Raw genomic sequence first — 18,416 nt, 5'->3', positions numbered from 1 at the left:
CATGATAAAATGAATACATGTATCTGCCTATTCAGCCTATAGCGGTTAGGCCCCACCCATTCATGGTGAAGTTATAAGGAGTGTTTCAACTTGCACTGCTTTTAAGATGAGGCACTTCTAAGTAGGAAAAATCGATATGAACAACCACTTGTAAGAAAAGTAAGAACGTTTGCTCGTATGATCACCACTGAACACCATTCACAGTGAAGTATGAAGGTGGGAGCATCATGATAAGGAGCTGATTCTCTGCAAACGGTACTGGGGCATTACACATCATTAGAGGAAACATGGATGGAGAGATGAACCAGCACATATTATAGGACAGTGTAATCTTAACAGCCAAGAAACCGAATCTGGAAAGAAGGGGAAAACAACAACCCCAAACATGCAGCCAAATTCACTCAGGTCTGGTTTCTAAAATAGAAGGTGAAGCTGCTTGCATGGCCTATCCAAACTCCTGACTTGAGTCCCACTGAAACTGTATGGAGGATTTTGAAATTGAGTCCATCACAGCGACCCTTGTAACCCTTGTTGAATTGAAGACTGTTTGCCAAGAGGAATGGGGCTAAATTGAACCACAATACTGGAAAAAAAAATAGTTAAAATAGTTTAACAAAGGTGTCTGAATAGTTGTTCCCCCTCATTGTGACTGTTCAGAATATATGTAATTTATGGGTTTTATTTTCAGGTTTTTGGATTCCCTAACATTTTAATACTAATAAGTATATTTGGTCCAAAGGATGACTGTAAAATGATTGTGAAATTATTGAGTTAAAGGACACTTCTGAAATGTTCACCAGTGCCTTTTATCTCACCAGTCTCCAGGATTTGGGAGCAAATCAGTGAGAAACTTCACTTATTAGCCATTATAATAAAATGAACTTTCAATAATGCCTATGTACTTTTGTTACATCAGCCAGGTCATTGAAAGATTTTACATGAATTTCAACACTAGAGGGCGACAGTATATCAACAATAGGCCCTATGGTGCCACTATTCGTTGGTTAGGTTTAGCGTCTTCTATTTAACATATATTTTATTCTCTATTATATATAATATCTATATTTTTAAAATTACTTTATTTTTAAATTCATTTAAACTTAACCTCTTTCTACTTAGCGATGATTGCATTAGCTCGCAGAAGTCGCTTTTGATCTTTCTATCTCTTTAGTGATAAAGATCACTTTACTCACCATGTTGTGCGTCATTCATAATTCCGAAGCAGAGTTCTGGCTGTTTCATTTGTTTTTTCAATCCACATTGTCCTCAGAAGCTTTAGGAACTGTGCTTGTCCTCAATCCTCAATCTTAATCCCAATCTCAGTCATTTGACAGTAAATGCATTCTCCTGTTTGCAGGGCCTGTGTGCCTCCCCAACCCCCCGCCCCGCCCCACCCCACCGACAAAACACTTTCCTGTAAAGAATCATGACTAAACATCTGTATTTTATACTTTTATTGAAGAAAATATATCAGGTTTATTCAGCAGTTCATTCACTGGATCTATCACGTAAAGCAGAGTTTAAACATTATATATCTCTTTCACTTTTGTTATTTACAACATATTTACAGTGCATTTACTAAACTCCTTTAATAGTCTGATTATTTCTTCATAGGTTCCCCATTTATACAGGGTTGTATGCAAAGTTTGGGCCCCCCTAGTCAAAATTTTTGAGTGAAAATAAGCACATGTCCTCGAGAGAACACACTTCTGCACATTTTACTGCACAAATACTGTATGTTTGCTGAATTTAACATATTTGGGAAACAAATTACACATAAAAATGTGGCATCTGTAAAATACAGCACTTTTTATATTATATGATTTATTACTTTCCCGATATGTTAAAACTATGTAAGATTTGTAGATTTGGAGACCTCTCTGGTGGAAGTGTGTAATTGCATGCAACGTGCAGAAGAACATTTTGTCATGTGGGTTGTGCTTTGGGCCCCTTTCCCAAGTGAATCTGATGATTGGATGAGAATTCAGAGAATTCAGTCATTCTTGGATGTGTCTTCTGAGAATGTAAGTGAATTATCTAACTATTGTCATCATTTCTTTTTCAGTAAATGGTTAATTTTGCATTTGAGACCTGAACATCGAGCTGGATCTTCTTTTTGAGTCTGTGTATGTGACATTAATACATAAAAACCTACGACATAGTTCGAAAAACTCAATGTCTCTGATATTTAAATTATGATTATTATTATTATTTAAATTATTTCAGCCTTTTCAGGGCGTCTCACAGCAACACCATATTTTAGTGTGTTTTCTTTCTCCTGAACTCAGTAATGCTACTTATTTCAGTTTTAACAAAAGCTACATATTGATGCTTTAAACTCTGGAAATAAATGGAAATTGTGCAGTAAAATTTGCCACCCTGTAGAGGATGTGTTAACTTATTTTCACTTAAAAAATCGACAAAACGTGCATTTTGGTGGTTCAAGCTTTTGCACATGACTGTCTATAGTCACTGACGTACATAAGCACACATCATATGAATAGTCTTCAGCCAGAATCCCAATCCAGAGATTCATTCACATCTCATAACTGAACAAAGGCTTCGGATACACAGTCAAAACGACAAAAGTAATGTCCTGACTTGCACAGGCAGCACCAGGTCTATGTTTCAGGTCAGTGGCCGGACGTGCTAAGTGGAAGGTCTAAAGGGTATGCAGGGTAGAAACTCAGTGTGGTTAGACCTCGGCTGGTGGTTGCTCGAGAGATGGCAGGTGGTTCTCTGCGTCCTCTTTGCTGTTGTCGGAGCAGTCTGAAGCGATGTAGCAGCCTGAGTCTCTGGGGCAGTCGTTCAGCTCCACTTTGACTGGGTCGGTGGGAGATAAGGGCTCAGCTTCGCCTTCACCATCTTTCTGACTGTTAACTGAAAAAGAACAGAACCATGTTTTATTGTTCTTGAAAAAACTCCCTTCCAAAAAAAGAAATTCCTTGTCAAAGAAGCTAAAAAGCCTTAAAATACTTTACTATAATATTAAATTATTTGATGTGCTATGTAAACCTTGCTAAAGTACACTCTCCAATCCATGCAGTCCGTATCTGGAAACTCACCTGCAAAAGTAGCCCGTTTTGAATTCATTTGAGTATGTGATGTCATGAAAAACTATTTACATATATCTGCCTATTCAGTCTACAGCGGTTAGGCCCCACCCATCCATGCTGAAGTTATGAGGAGTGTTTCAGTTTGCACTGCTTTTTAGATGAGGCAGAATACAGGGCAGCCAATCAGAAAAAGTTAGAGGTCCTTTACATACTGTAGTCTGCAAAAGTTTGAACACCCCCGGCCAAATGACGTGTTTTGTTAATTCTATGAGTAAAAAAAATTCACACATCTTCTGCAGAGAACAAATTTAAATATGATAAAAATATGCAAATTTGGAGCTATTTGTTTAACCCCTTTGGGGGAAAAACACATACAATTTTGAATGTGCCATAACTTTTGCACAGGCGACTTTTAATGTTTCATTTTTTTTACAGTATGCATTTAAATGAGCAGAAGTGTGTTCTCTGTACAGGATATGTAATATGAAATATGTAATTTGACCGGGGCGCCCATACTTTCGCATACGACCACATACCGGCCTTAAAGGCACAGTTACACTAACAGCCAAACTTCAAAGGATAAATAGAATTTAGAAAATAAATTAAGTGTACAAAATAAAATCCAAATATAGGATATGGGCCCTTTAAGTTTCAGTCCCTTCAAAGACGCCTGATTAAACATCATACTTTTTTTCTTTTATTGCCGAAAGCATACGCTAATATGTTTATTCATCAGTGGGTGGTTTGCCTACTTTACATATGTTGTAGGCGGCTTCACACGCTGTCTAAAAAATGTACTTCTTGTTCTGTTCGTGCTTTTTTACAAATAGAAGGTAAAAGCTAGTTTTTGCAGTCAGTTGGAGATAGGGTGTCTGATCTTGTGTAACAAGATGATAGATAGTACCTTCCCAACCACAGCAAACTCACCCCTGAGTTCATTTCCTGTCAGTCTTGCATCACGGCCTCACGGCCTGCGTGTCCTCACTGACTCTCAGCTCTGTTTTTCTCGCGTCGTTTTGTGCACTGTTTTTTCCCCCACTTCACTAGAATTAAAGTACTACAGCCTTGGGGGGGGGGATGTATCATGAAGGGGGATTTCTAGGTTAGTGAGAAAACATTTTCAAATGAACGCAGCCTTGAGCAGGACGCCGGGTAAATTTGTTCAGCTGAACTCAGCAGGAATTTTAGCTGAAAGCAAAATTAGCTCGCTCATCTATTAAACCCTCGATTTACCTTTGTAAGATGTCCCTCAGAGAGTAGATACTTTTGTTTTTTTGCTGATATATTTCACAATTTTACACAGGAACTGTCATCATTACAGCAGAGTGTAATAAACAGTGAATGTAGTCAGCTACTGTACTGTAAAAGCATAATCAAAGTAGAGTTGTGTACTGTGGTAGGCTAGACGTTGTGTGCTATAGTAAGCTAACTGTAAGGTATTTTGTGTGTAGTATAGCAGACAATAAAGGGTGTATAATATGTACTGAAGTAGGCCAACTAAAGGGTATTTAAGGTATGGTGTAACACTCTATAAAGAACAGTAATTGTGAGCTACAGTAGGCTAGCTGTGTGGTACAGAAAGCTAACTGAGGGTACTCATTGTGTTCTGTAGTAAGATAACTGAAGGATATTGTGTAGCATAGAAAGCTAATTAAAAAGTAGTTGTTGTGTTCAATAGAAGGCTGGCTAGAGGCTTGTTTTTGTGTCCTATAGGTTAGGTTAACTGAAATGTATTGTGTACTAAGCTATATGCAGTCTAGCTATTGTGCACTGTAATACTTTAACAGAAGGGTTGTGTACTACAGTACGCTAACTGGATAATTTTATAGTGTAACAGACTATAGAAACACTTGTTATGAAGAATAGTAGGCTAACTTAAGGGCATTGTGTAGCATAGAAAGCTAACTAAAGGGTGGTTATCATGTTTATAGTAAGCTGAAGAGTTGTGTACTACAGTAGGCTAACTAGAGGGTAGTATTTGTGTACTATAGGCTAACTGAATGTATATGTGTATTGTAAGCTATGCAAGGTCTAGTACTGTGTACTATAGCAGGCTAACTAAGCTTAGTTAGATACTGTAGTATGCTAACTAAAGGATTTTTGTACTATTGGCTAACTGAAGGTTATTGTGTAGTGTAAGCTATGTGATGTCTGGACATTGTGTACTGTCATACACTAAATGAAGGGTAGTTATTGTGTACTGTAATAGGCTAACTAGGGAGTAGTATTTGTGTACCATAGTAAGCTAACTGAAAGGTAGTTTTTGTGTAGTGAAGTACACAATAAAGGGTAGTTATTGTGTACCACAGTAAGCTAACTGAAAGGTAGTTTTTATGGTAAGACAGACGATATAAAGACTTGTGTGAAGTACAGTAGGCTAATGGAAGTGCACTCATTGTGTTCTGTAGTAAGCTAACTGAGGATCTGTGTAGCATAGAAAGCTAACTAAAGGGTTGTGTTTTGTAGTAAGCTGAAGAGTTGTTATTGTGTACTACAGTATGCTAACTAGACAGTAGTATTTGTGTACTATTAGCTATCTGAATTTTTTGTGTAATGAAAGCTATGCAAGGCCCAGTATTGCAGGCTAACTGAAGCCTAGTTATTGCATACTCGAGTAAACTAGAGATAGTTTTGTGTACTATCAGCTAACTGAAAATTATTGTGTAATGTAAGCTATGTGAGGTCCTGATATTCTATACTACAATACCCTGGTAGAGGAAACAACATAGCAGCATAAAAAACAGCAGGAAAAAACAGCATACATTGTGTTTTGGATGCTGGTATGCTGGTAAACCAGCATGACCATGCTGGGTGACCAGCCAAACCAGCACCAAACCAGCATAAACCGGCTTAGACTGTTTTTTCAGCGGGGTAATCTAACTGAAGGGTAGTTATTATGTACTATAGGCTGACTAAAGTTATTGTGTATTGCAATAAGCTATAAGGGCAGCTACTGTGTAACATAGTAGGCTAATGAAAAGATACCCTTGTAGAAATGTCACTTGCATTGTCATAAGTGAAGTGTCTAAAAGCATATTCACACGTAAACGCGTGACATACAGTGAATAATGTGATCACGTGGACATGGTGCATGAGGTGAGAGGTGTAAATGAATCACTCATGATGTGAGAAAATCACAAATGAAAAATACAAATATGCAGCAAATGTCCACTTGTTGAAAAATGATTGTAAAGATAATGTTACTAAAAAATCTAATTATCTGCTTTTGATTGTTCACAAGTGAACGTATAGTATTTTTGTTTTTTTTGTAGGGGTATTTATTGAATAGTGTATAAGTACTATAGTATACTACAAAGGGTGTATGTTGTGTACTATAGTAAGCTAACCGAAATGATTGTGTAGTATAGAAAGCTAACTGTGGGCTAACTGAAAGGAAGCGTTCTACAGAAAGGTAACTGAAGAGCTGTTATTGTGTATTGTACTACGGCCAAAGTCTGGTGCGGACTCCTGCACACAGCCGGATGTAGCATGTCTTTTGTCTTTTATCTTCAGCCTCTTAGCAGCAGACCACATATTGTGGCTAGGTCACTTTGTGCACTGCATGTTTTTCAACACCACAGTACCGTAGCACTCTGTCTCTTCCTTATCTTGGTCATTTTATTGATTAACATGCCTCTAATTAGGCCACGTCTCTGATTAGCCTTAGCCTTTCACTAGCTCTCCTATGACTGAGTTGACTGAGGCTCAAGGCCGACCTTCAGTGCAGAATTTGAAGCACTAAAAAAGTAAATCCTGTGACTCTGAAAACCTGCTCTAGTTTAAGCAGCTGGGTGTGTGCACTGTGGTTGCAACGATCCACTTTTTAGGTCTGACAGCCTAGGTTAGACTTTGTTTTTACCAAGACTTCTTCACGCTGGTCTAATGTTATGCTGAACCTGAACATAACACCAGAGACGTGGGAAGTGAAGATGCTGAGAGTGGGAGTGCGGTAGCACCTCCAGATTTCAGGGTTGGTTAACGGCTGTTAAAAATAATAATCTGAACTTGAAACTAATTTGAATGTGGTAAAGCTCATACCTGCTTGTATTAGGCCAGCTTGTGTTTTATTCATATATTTTAAAATCCTGCTGTAGCAGCACTGTTTATGTTGATAATGAATTTTCGTATCAGTGAGCTGAATCAGTTCCCTTGCCCAGTGCTGGCCATTTTGGAGGAGCGTCGCTAAAACGAGGTGCAAAGATTCAAAGTGTGTGCAGAGCTGTAGGCCATTTCTGAGCCAACAGCTGCCTAATATTGTTTTTACATTTTGTTAATCAACCGATATATCTCCTGCTCGGTGTGTGCTGGAGTGCATGACTCAACTGGTTACTGCTCCACACATCAACAATCTGATTGGACGTCACTCAACTTATCTGCATAAAGTTCCAGAAGGAGAGAGAGCAGAGTAATCAGCGTGTGGGTCAGCAGTTTAATGTGTCAGTTATGTGGGTATATTGCCGTCTCTTGCCACATTGTGGCACATCATGACACAGTCAGTTTGATATAAATTATCAAAAAATTTAAATAAAAAAAAGGCAAACAATTTTGCCTTACATCATCGTTCACGTCATGTATATACTGCTTAAAATTTCAGCACCCCCAACTTAAAACACCTTTCTGCGTCCCTGCATTACACCAATAAAGCTGGGACCACTTAACAATTTTTTGAGAATAAGTGAAATTTTTTAGAATCTTTATTGGAATCTTTTTACTGCACTCCACACTGCCACACTAGGAAAATGGCACCTGAAGTGTGGCAATATTTTTCTTTTTCCTTCTTAAGCTAGCGCTGTACTTAATGTACTTAAAATACATTTCAAAGCAAAATGATGTCTTTATGGCCAAAACCAAGAAGTGGTTTAAGTTTGTTCAGTGTGTTGTGAGCTGCTTACTAACCAAACTCCTGCTTACATCATTATTCATTCGGAGACCTCAGCCTTTACTGTGATTGGTTCTAATTACCGCGTGAGTCACTTTGAGACCCCACCGACTGTGATTAGTCCTAATTACTGCTTCAGTCATTCCCACACCTCCATCTTGACTGTGATTGGGTCCTAATCATCACGTCATTCGTTCTGAGACCTCCCACCTCCCACTGACTGTGACTGATTCAATGCACAAAGTGGGCTTCTAGCAGAAATGAGATGTTTCTCATTTCTCAGTGTGTTTGATGGTAGTTTGGTTTTGTTTGGTTTTTTGGTCATTTGAATATGCTAGATTAAATTTTTAATTAAATTTAATTAAAATTGACGAGTGACTGTGTTACATTTTAGTTAAACTGAAAAGTTTAGCTATTGAAACTAAGGCCCCCCTCTGGCACAAATGAAAACTGTTCTAGACATACTGAATATTCCACAGTAAAATCATGCTTATTAATTTGGTTTATGTAGTTTAGTTCTGGTTCGGTACTAGATATTTGCCCTTCTGTATGGAACTGTATGAACATTAGGAGTCCATCACTCACGTTCTGCGTCCTGCAGACACTCGGTAGCTGCCAGCAGTCTTTGTCTGTGCTCTGGGTCAGTCACATTCAGTTCAATTAGGTGCTGCTCTTTCAAGTCCTTCAGATCTTCCACTGTCTGATAACCATTTAGCAGCAAGGACGAAGCAAGATCCTGTAGCGAGACGTGGAACAGACAGGATATGACAGCGTTCAATGATACAGTACACTGAAAGCAAGGTGGGTTCTCACATAAAATAGTTTCATGTCTTTTTAGAGTATCTGATGCCGTTATCAAAGGATACAGTTTCGAGCTGAGCCCACTCAAATTTCCTGAATAACACATTTTCACAGTTATCTTGATGATCTCTCACTGATATGCTGAAAGTGTCTTGTTCTGTGACCTGTTTACCAAAATGGGTTTTGATTCAACAGACTTGCCAAAATGCTTTATCGTTGGGCCTGATAAGGGCTCATAGTGCTCACTGCTCATTTTAAAACCGGAAAGTGCTGGTTGTTAGTTTTTTCTCTCTCAGCATTTCATTGTCAGAAATATCAAAGTCACGTACGAAAATGAGGTTTTAGGTTTTAAGTAATGGCACCTCTAGGTTGAGCCTCTCGAGGAGCTCTTGGAGGGTTTTGGGCCGTGGCCTCCTGCTCTTTCTGTTGGTTCGCATCCTCTGCATTGGCACAGGCTCCTCTGGCAGAACGTCCACATAGATGAATTTAAAGTTCCCCACTTTGCCATTCAGCATGCCCGTCCATATGCCCATGGGGGGCTTGCTGATGATGTCAATCATATCTCCAACCTAAGTGAGGATGTTCAGCAGTGTGAGCATGGTTATAATGAGGAAAGCATTATATCAAGCCACACACAGTTAACGAGGTTATAAAACTCCAGTAAGTTGGCTGAAACCTTACAGCCATCATGGCACACTGACCCAACATTTCCCAAAAATGACCAACATTTCAATGTTGTCAGCTGCTTTTATACTGAAGGACAAGTGATGAGTCCTATGAACCAGTGTGAATGGAGGAAAACATGCTAGAACAGTTTCAATGGAAGATAATTCTAGATCAGTGTGGAAGGCAAAGACATTCTAGAACATTTTGAATGGAGGTGAACATTCTATAACAGTGTGAATGGAGGAGAACATTCTAGAACAATGTGAATGGGGAGAAATAATTATAGAACAGTATTAATAGAGAATAACTGTAGAACAGTGAATGGAGGAAAGTATTCTAGAATAGCATACATGGGAGGGAACATTCTAGATTCTAGAACAGTGTGGATGGAGGATAATTCTAGAACAATGTGAATGGGGGATAATTCTAGAACTGTGTAAATAGTTCTATATTCTAGAACAATGTGAATGGTGAGAAATAATCTTTGAACGGTATGAATAGAGAATAACTGTAGAACAGTGAATGGAGGAGAGCATTCTAGAATAGCATAAATGGTGGAGAATATTCTAGATTCTAGAAACAGTGTGAATAGGGGGGAAACATTCCAGAACAGTGTGAATGGAGAAGAACATTGAGGAACTGTGTGAATGGGGAAACTAGAAACTAGGATTCTAGAAGACTTTGAAAAGGGCAGAATGTTTATACACAACAGTATGAAAAGGGCAGACAATTCTGAAAGACTGTCAATGGAGGAGAACATTCTAGATTCTAGAACAGAGTAAATGTAGGAGAACATTCTAGAGCAGTGGTCTCCAATCCTGGTCCTGGAGAGCTACCGTCCTGCAGAGCCTAGTTCCAACCACAATTTTTCACACATGTTCCAGCTAATCAACCTCTTCCCAAGTCCCGGATTGGCTGGATCAGATGTATTAGAGTTAAGTAGGGGGCAGGGCAGCGTACTGGACACAAGTTGAAACGAAACTCTGCAGGAAAGTAGCTCTCTGGGCTTTATGAGGTCATTACCTTGAGTTTGAGGGACTCTGTGTCGTACGGGCTTGGGACAAAGTCAGTGTGGACCTTCGCTCGGCCACAGAACTGCCCTGTGTAGGGGAGTTCCTCTTCCAGCCTCAGACTGTCTCTGTTACTGGAACCATCTGAGCCACTTGTGACACCACCTAAGGAACAGCAACACTCATAATGACCTTAGGGTGTTTTCACACTTAGGCCATTTCAGCATTTTAAAGTGTTAGACCGCTAAGACATTGTTTCCTCTGCATTTCTGAACCTGTCAAATGAAAAAAAAGACCTTCTAACGGGACTCAAAACTGAACTGAACCCAGTCTCCCTTAAGGCTCACTGTACATACAGTCATATCCAAAGTTGGGGCATCCCGGTCAGATTACATTTTATTGGTTTTATTATGAAAGTAAGTTAACACATCCTCTACAGCGAACACACTTCTGCATAATTATTGTTTATTACTGTTTATTTGCTCAATTTAACATACTGGAAAAAAAAATAAAACACAAAATGTGGCTTTTGCAGAAGTTATGGCACATTTTAGATTTTATGTTTTATTTTAAATGACATATATGCTTTATTTTATATTAAACTCAGTAAATAAATCAAAATGTGTAGAAAAGTACTACATTAAAGTTTGTTCCCTGCAGAGGCTGTGTTAACTTATTTTCACTTAGGAAAACAAAAAAAAAAACACTACCACGTCTTGGACTAGGGGTGTTTGCATATGACTGTACACTGCCACAGTCTTAACAGTAAAAACGAACTACTCAGGATGCTAAGTGCGATGCAGAGTTAAACCCCCTGCCTGTGGTGAAATCATGTAACACTGTCATTTATTGATTTGATAGAACAGTGACAAGTTATTTAATGTATAGTATAATACAGTATAATATATTAAAATACTAAAATGCTAAAATGTTCAGAAACAAATTATTTAGATTTGATATCATGACCATTTCTTCATCTTTAGTGCTTTTTGACTATGTTACCATGAATTCAAACATGGCTTAGCCAGTCAGATCTGTTATGTGAAGAACAACACACATGGTCTGAGATCTTATAGGAGTGCCCTTTAAAGTTTGCTTACATTGTGAACATAAAAAAGGGTCATTTGCAGCTGGTTCCCTTTGAAGTTCACTTTAACTGAGTTTTGTTCATTTAAAAAGAATCCATAAAGGGCATTAATTTGATGGTTTGTCAGAAAATTTAAGTTAAATGTGTTCCCCTTAGCCCTAAATGCAGTCAGTCAGCCAAGACATGTTTGGACTTACACTGCAAAAAATATTGTGCTTACCACCTTATATATATCTAATATTTCTCATTTTTATACAGTTGCACAAATATTATGATTATTTATCCTATTTCTCGACATTGTTACTGATTTTAAGTCATTTTATTAAGAGATATTACCAGATTATCACTATATTACCAGATATTTTGCTAGTTTCAAGCATATATCTTAAAATAACTTAGAATGTCAAGAAATAATTCAAATAATTTTATAATATTCTTACAACAATCGCATAATAAGAAATACTAGATATCATGAATAGACTTAAGATTAATTCACAATATGAAGATATTTACTATATAGCCAAAAGGATGTGGACACCTGAACATCCCCCTTATATGAGCTTAATGGACATCCCCTGGAGTCTCTCCACACTAAACTTATCAAACCCTGGACCTCAAATTGTTCACAGGGGCACGGCCATGCTGGAACAAGAAAGGGTCTTCCTCAAACTGTTGCCACAAAGTTGGAAGCATATGATTGTCTGAAATGTCTTTATATGCAGTAGCATTAACTTTACGCTTCACTAGAACTAAGGGGCCCAAACCCTGAAAAATAGCCCCAGACCATTATCCCCCGTCCACCAAACTTTACTACTGGCAAACTTTACTGCTGGCATTCACCAAACTCAGACTGCCAGGTAGTGAAGCGTCATTCATCCCTACAGAGAATCTGTTTCCACTGCTCCAGAGTCCAGTGGCAGTGTGCTATACACCACTCCAGCCGACGCTTGGCATTGTGCATAGTGATCTTAGGCTTGTGTGTAGCTGCTTGGCCATGTTATGGAATGGCTTCAGTACACAGTGGCCCTGTTCTGTAAGTGTTGGTGGTCTACCTCTGAGCTGTTGTTGTTCATAGACGCTTACATTTCACAGTAACAGCACTTACAGTTGACAAGGGCAGATCTAGCACGGCAGAAATGTCAGGAACTGACATGTGGCAAAGGTGGCATCCTATGATAGTTCTTTAATACGACCTGTTATACTGCCAGTGTTTGTCTATGCAGATTGCACAGCTATGTACTTGATTTTATACACCTTTTAGCAATGGGTGTAACTGAAACACTTGAAGTCAATAATTAGGAGGGGTGTCCACATACTTTTGGCCATATAATATAGCATTTTTTGCATTATAAACAAGTCTATTTAGGATTACTAAACAACTCAACCTGCTTTGAGGCAAGTATGTGATGATCTCGGCATGCAGTTTGTATGATGCTCATCGAAGTTTCCATTGCTTGTTAGCTACATTAGCCTCATAACTACAGTACAAAACGAAAGAAGTAGACTTTGGATAATAAACACGTATTGGCTGATCAAATACATTTGGAGTGAGGAGTAAGTGGCTTTGACTGGTAACCTTTTGAACATCATATTTTCTATTTCCGTCAAACCAGCCTTGATGTTAAACCTCAGTGTCATGCACCTGTTTCACTCCAAACAGTGGTTAGCATCATATCATAAACGATGCAAATCAACTAGAAACTGTCGACCCAAGTGGTTGACCTTAGCATTCATTCTGGAAGGGATCATGAAAGCAAAAGCTTACTGGAAGTGCTCTGCCCGCTGTGCAGACTGTAAAGACTTTCCACTGAGTTACTGGACATTTTGCAGTCTTTGGCCAAAGCATCGCTCGCAGCAGCCTCTCCTCCTGCTTCTCCTTCATGGTCTCTCTCCAGGTCTTCTCCCTGCACAAACCACACACATAACTTTCTGCAACTGCAAACAAGAACTTGCTCTTAATTGGCTAGCCTGGTTAAAAAAGGTTTACCCAAAGCTCTATTTATACAGTGATACTGAATGGCCACCCACTAGTGCATTTAAAGTTGCTGTTAGGGAGTAGAGGCCAAGCTAATGTCATTGCGTGATTAATTCCACATGTGCCAAAGCGGCTCAAGATGCCGGTTTATGCAAGGACGCGGCCTTACACTGGCAGGCAAAGTCTTTAATCCACAAGAGCTGCCTTGCCATATATAACTGAGACGTGGGCCATGAGTGTAATCCACCTATGTGTGCTCCTGAGCCGCTGTTTATAGTAAATAAGCAATGGGTTTCCTGCGTATCGGAGAAACAGCCTGCCTTAGTCTTCTCAGAATACAAGACTCTAACTAGGCCTTTAGAACAGAAGTTGCACAGTCACTACTTTTATTTAATTTCCAGTCAAAATGGCCAGCAAAAAAGCAGAAAACATATATTTAACAGAATAATTGCACTACAACTAAATATGATATCAGATTTGTCAGTATTTGTGTTCACACTTTACCTTTCACCTTGCTTTAGACAACCTTTGAAGTTTAGTCTTAGAAGTTGGTTGCACTTGTGCTTCACACAAGGCAAAAAACACATTCAGTTATGTTGATTGTGGTCAGTCCATTGTTCTGAAAGCCTCAGCAGCTTCTTCGCTTGATTTGCAAATGTTCTTCTTTTTTTTCAAAGATGAAAGCTTTAAGTTCTGTTCATCTTATTCAGTTTCGGTGTCTACCACGTCTTGCAGGTGGTTGTTGGGAGTCCCATTTTCTCTGTATCCGTTAATCATTTTTTGAGCCCTAGTTTTGGAAACTTTTTCACTTATTTTCATTTGACTTCCTTATGTAGCTGGATTATCCTATATTTACTCTTCTCAGAAATATCATCTGACAAATGAACAACTTGTGCATAATGGCTGTGTTGACTGGAGATGAAATAAATGAAGGGCTGCCTTTGACTTTTGCACACCAATATGATTAAAACGTTTACAATAAAAACAAAGTGGGGATGGTTGACACAGGGGCTGGTTGGCACACTGAAACTGGGGTTGGTTGGCACTTGTGTCAGCCTGACCAAGTTATATTTCATGCTGAACACATACTAAATAGAATACTAATAATAATGCAACAGAGCTTTAGGCCCAGGGTGCTCAATCCTGGTCGTGGAGATCTACCACCCTGCAGCCTGACTGAACACCAACCCAAATCTAACAAATCTAATCCAGGTAATGAAGGCCTTCAGGAGGCCTATTTGAAGAAGGTGTGTTCGATGTGGATTCTTCAGTGGGGTAGATCTCCAGGACCAAGATTGGGCACCCCTTAGTTTAGGCATTTCGATGATAAGTGAGTCTCAAGATGAAACCTGCAGAAACTATTTGTGTATTAAATATGTTGTTGTTTTAATTTGAGAAGAATTAACTGCAGGATATGCCAACAATAATAATAATAATAATAATAATAATAATAATAATAAAAATCCTAATGTTTCATTGATTAAAAAATGTTATTTGGTTGGAGTTGACTGTTTGCATTTATACTAAGTTAAAAGCTCTGATTATTTTTATTTCATTCTTTAAAACAATAGCCATTTAATGTTGTGCCAACTGCCCCCATATTGTGCTGGGGCTGGTCGGCACAATATGTGCACAATAAGAATTCAGTCATGAATGCACTAATTCCAAGAAATATTTCCTTTAGCTTTAGCAAAGGTGTTCAGCTTTTATTTGGCACAGCCGTATGCAAAATTTTGGCACCCCCAGCCAAATGACGTTTTTGTTGATTTGCTAAGTGAAAAGTGAAAACATTCTTTACAGAGAACACACTTCTGCACATTTAATGCACAATTGCTGTTTATTTGCTGAATGTACTGCAAAAAAATAAAGCATAAATATGGCCTGTGCAAAAGTTATGGCACACTTTCTAAGTGTATTCTCTGTAGAGGATGTGTTAACTTATTTACACTTCAAAAAGCAACAAAAACATGTCAGTTGACCGAAGGTGCCCTTTTGCATACGGCTGTATGCCTGGATATACAGCAGAGACTGAAAGCTGTGCCAACCAACTCCGCTCTCCCCTGCATGATTTTTCATTAATATAATTGTGACTAGCTTTCTGCACTTATTTGCGTAAAAAGTGATAAAATTTATGCATAGTCCTCAGTATGTTTCCTGATTGTGACCATGAATACCTGTTTTCAGACACCAGCGGTTGGAAAGTTGAGATATTCTTCAGCGATAGGTTCAAACGAAACACTCAAAAAAAAGCAGACGCTGCAAAAACACGAAGAAGAAAAAAATGGTGTCGTTTTGATCTTCAGCACCTTCAGCACTCACCATTTCCTCTGACAAAGCCTTAACATATTTCCTCCCCATCTTCTTGCGCATGGTCATGGAGATGGCTTTCATCTTCTTCCCTATCCCTCCCTTGCTGTGCTCTCCTTCAGGAGACTCTCCGTCAGCACCCTGACCATACAAACCCAAAGGTTATTAAGACTTCTATGGAGAGCAGTAAAGGATTCTGTCACCCAGTTGCCTTAAAATTTTGAGTTGATTGAACTTTTAATAGTATGTTAAGAGAACAATAATCTATTTTTCATTCTGTTAATTAAAGTTTGAAATTTTAAGGCAACCAAGTTAACTTTTTACAAGTTAAAATGCTGAATCATTGTTTAAAGTGTAGAAGTTATGATGCAAGAACCACTGTACTTGATGCCTTTTTGAAGCATCTTCGCCTCTATACGCAGCAAACTGAAACATTTACCTGTGTTCCTTCATGTTCTTCGAGCTTTGGGGACTGATGTTTGGAACTCTCAAATCTTCCAAAGCTGGAGGAACGCTGTTTAAGAAGAAGAAGTTAACAATGTTGCTTGACACGGTTATGGAGAATCAAGATTTTGTATACTTAAATAAGAACCTACACTCTTAAAAATAAAGGTGCCACACTAGGTTCTTGAGAGATTCCAAGAAGATCCATGTTTAGTTATAGAGAACCATTTGTATGAGTGTGAAGAACCTTTTGAAAATTCCAAAAAGAACCCTTAAATTGCTAAAGAACCTTTATATTAGGTGAAGGATCTTCATACCTGGAAGAGGTCTTCTACGCTCAAACATCTCAATTAATTTACACGCATGGCGATTTCGGGATCTTAAATGGTACTAAAAGGTAGAAAAACCCTTTTCAATTCATTTTTTCGTATCACTCGTCCACCTGTTTGTCTTGACCCGTGCAGAATGGAATAATATTGCATTAAAAATTATGTATAACTGGAACTATATGCGATTGTAAGTACAGTAAAAACATATTTGTCCTCTTCTCATAGGGAAGGATGCAAAGTAATGAATAATTGTAGTGAAAGTATAGTGCTGTATTATATACCATTTTAATAAAGCCTATAGAGGCGTGTGCAAAAGTTTTGGCACCCCCGGCTAAATTGCGTGTGAAAAAAGTTACACATCCTCTACAGAAACACACTTCTGTACATTTTAATACACAATTGCTACTTATTTGCTGACACATAAAATGTGGCCTTTGTAGAAGTTATGGCACATTAGCAAATAAACAGAAATTGTGCAGTAAAGATTTAAAGAGAAATGCTGTATTTAAGCTGTAGAGGATGTGTTAACAGAACATGTCCTTTGACCGGTGGTGTTCAGACTTCTGCACAGGACTGTGGACAAAATGCCTTATTAAAAGAAAAAAGAAGAAGAAGAAATTGAATTATCTTTCTTTTTACCTTCGGCTTACTCCTTGGCTTTTCTGAGGCATTTGAAGCTCTCCTTTGCAGCATGACTTTCAGAATGTGTCACTTTTCTTTACAGACAAACTGTTTTACATGACCGAAAGCACCACACGCAGTTTTCAGCAGCTCACAGAACGCTTACTCTCAGGGTAGAGCCTACACTTCCTCATCTAAGCACAGGATGTGAATAGCCCTGTATGCCACACTCATCTGATCGAAAAGCTCAGTGCTCAGCTTCAGAGGAACAGCCATGAAGTAAATCATTCTGAGAGCGCCGAGCATCATTATTATGTAATTAGGATGGCTAGTTCCAGTGTATTTCAGGAACTAGCTTCACACGAACATCACGCACAGGAAAAAGGTTGACCAAGCATGTGTACCTATTTTATTGTGTTATTTTAACTGCAAGGCCTCTAATTCATGTGGTTCTATACATTCAAATATATGAAGCTAATTTTAGCTTATTCATTTAAACCGTGTTGATTACACCTCCTATATTAGCTACATTAATTACATTCATTTATTAGCTCTAATGTAAGTGTTTCTCCCCTGAGGTTTGTCATGTAAAAGTTGAGTTCATGTGTAATTATCTCCAGACAGCAGGGGTTATAGAGGCATTCTGGTTTGATATGTTGTTTGTGGTATTATGTAGTATTCTGTAGAACGGCATTATATCCCTCAGCCTCATTGCTTTGTCAGAATTCATTAATTCATTTCATTTTCATGTTTTTCTTCATCAATATTCTCTCACTACAAACCATGCATTACACAAAGACCTCATATAACCCTTGGGAATCTCTGGCAGTCAGTCCATCACTGATATACAGGCTAATAAATACAATCAAGCTAGCATTAGTGTCATTCTTACCTCGGTCATCGAACAAAATAGTAAATTCTATCTTTATTCAGCACTAAATGGACAACTGAAACAAGTTTTTAACCTTTCAGCCACATAAAAAGCCAAATTAAGGTAAAATGTCTAGATAGCCAGGTAGCCAACTTGCTAGCTTAAGTTTTCGCTTGTTGTCCTCATCTTTGGCATTTGGGTAATCTATTCTCTCCATTGTAACAATGATTTGAAGACAGTTTTTACAGTAATACAGCTGCAAGAAGATATTCAGCTTTCTAGCAAAGACATGGCATTAAGTTGGGAATGTATAGTTAACTTAGTAATCCAGTCCTGACTGCTAGCTTAACCACTGATATACAGGCCAATA

The 18,416-nt window shown here is 38.4% G+C and overlaps 1 protein-coding gene across 1 annotated transcript; it reads right to left on the bottom strand.

Annotated features, from left to right (window-relative positions):
• Nucleotides 1-1,439: 1,439 nt before the first annotated feature.
• samsn1b (SAM domain, SH3 domain and nuclear localisation signals 1b) lies at nt 1,440-17,419 on the bottom strand. Its single transcript, XM_036595632.1, has 8 exons — nt 17,194-17,419; nt 16,221-16,295; nt 15,794-15,922; nt 13,265-13,403; nt 10,426-10,577; nt 9,099-9,305; nt 8,521-8,671; nt 1,440-2,880 (listed from the first exon to the last, which is right to left on the bottom strand). The coding sequence occupies exons 1-8, from the start codon at nt 17,245-17,247 to the stop codon at nt 2,696-2,698; spliced, it is 1,092 nt and encodes a 363-aa protein (XP_036451525.1). The 5' UTR covers nt 17,248-17,419; the 3' UTR covers nt 1,440-2,695.
• Between the last annotated feature and the right edge of the window lie 997 nt (nt 17,420-18,416).

The sequence above is a fragment of the Colossoma macropomum genome, unplaced genomic scaffold (assembly GCF_904425465.1).
Source record: "Colossoma macropomum unplaced genomic scaffold, Colossoma_macropomum, whole genome shotgun sequence".
Classification (NCBI taxonomy): Eukaryota; Metazoa; Chordata; class Actinopteri; order Characiformes; family Serrasalmidae; genus Colossoma; species Colossoma macropomum.
This window is presented reverse-complemented; position numbering and strand designations above follow the sequence as displayed.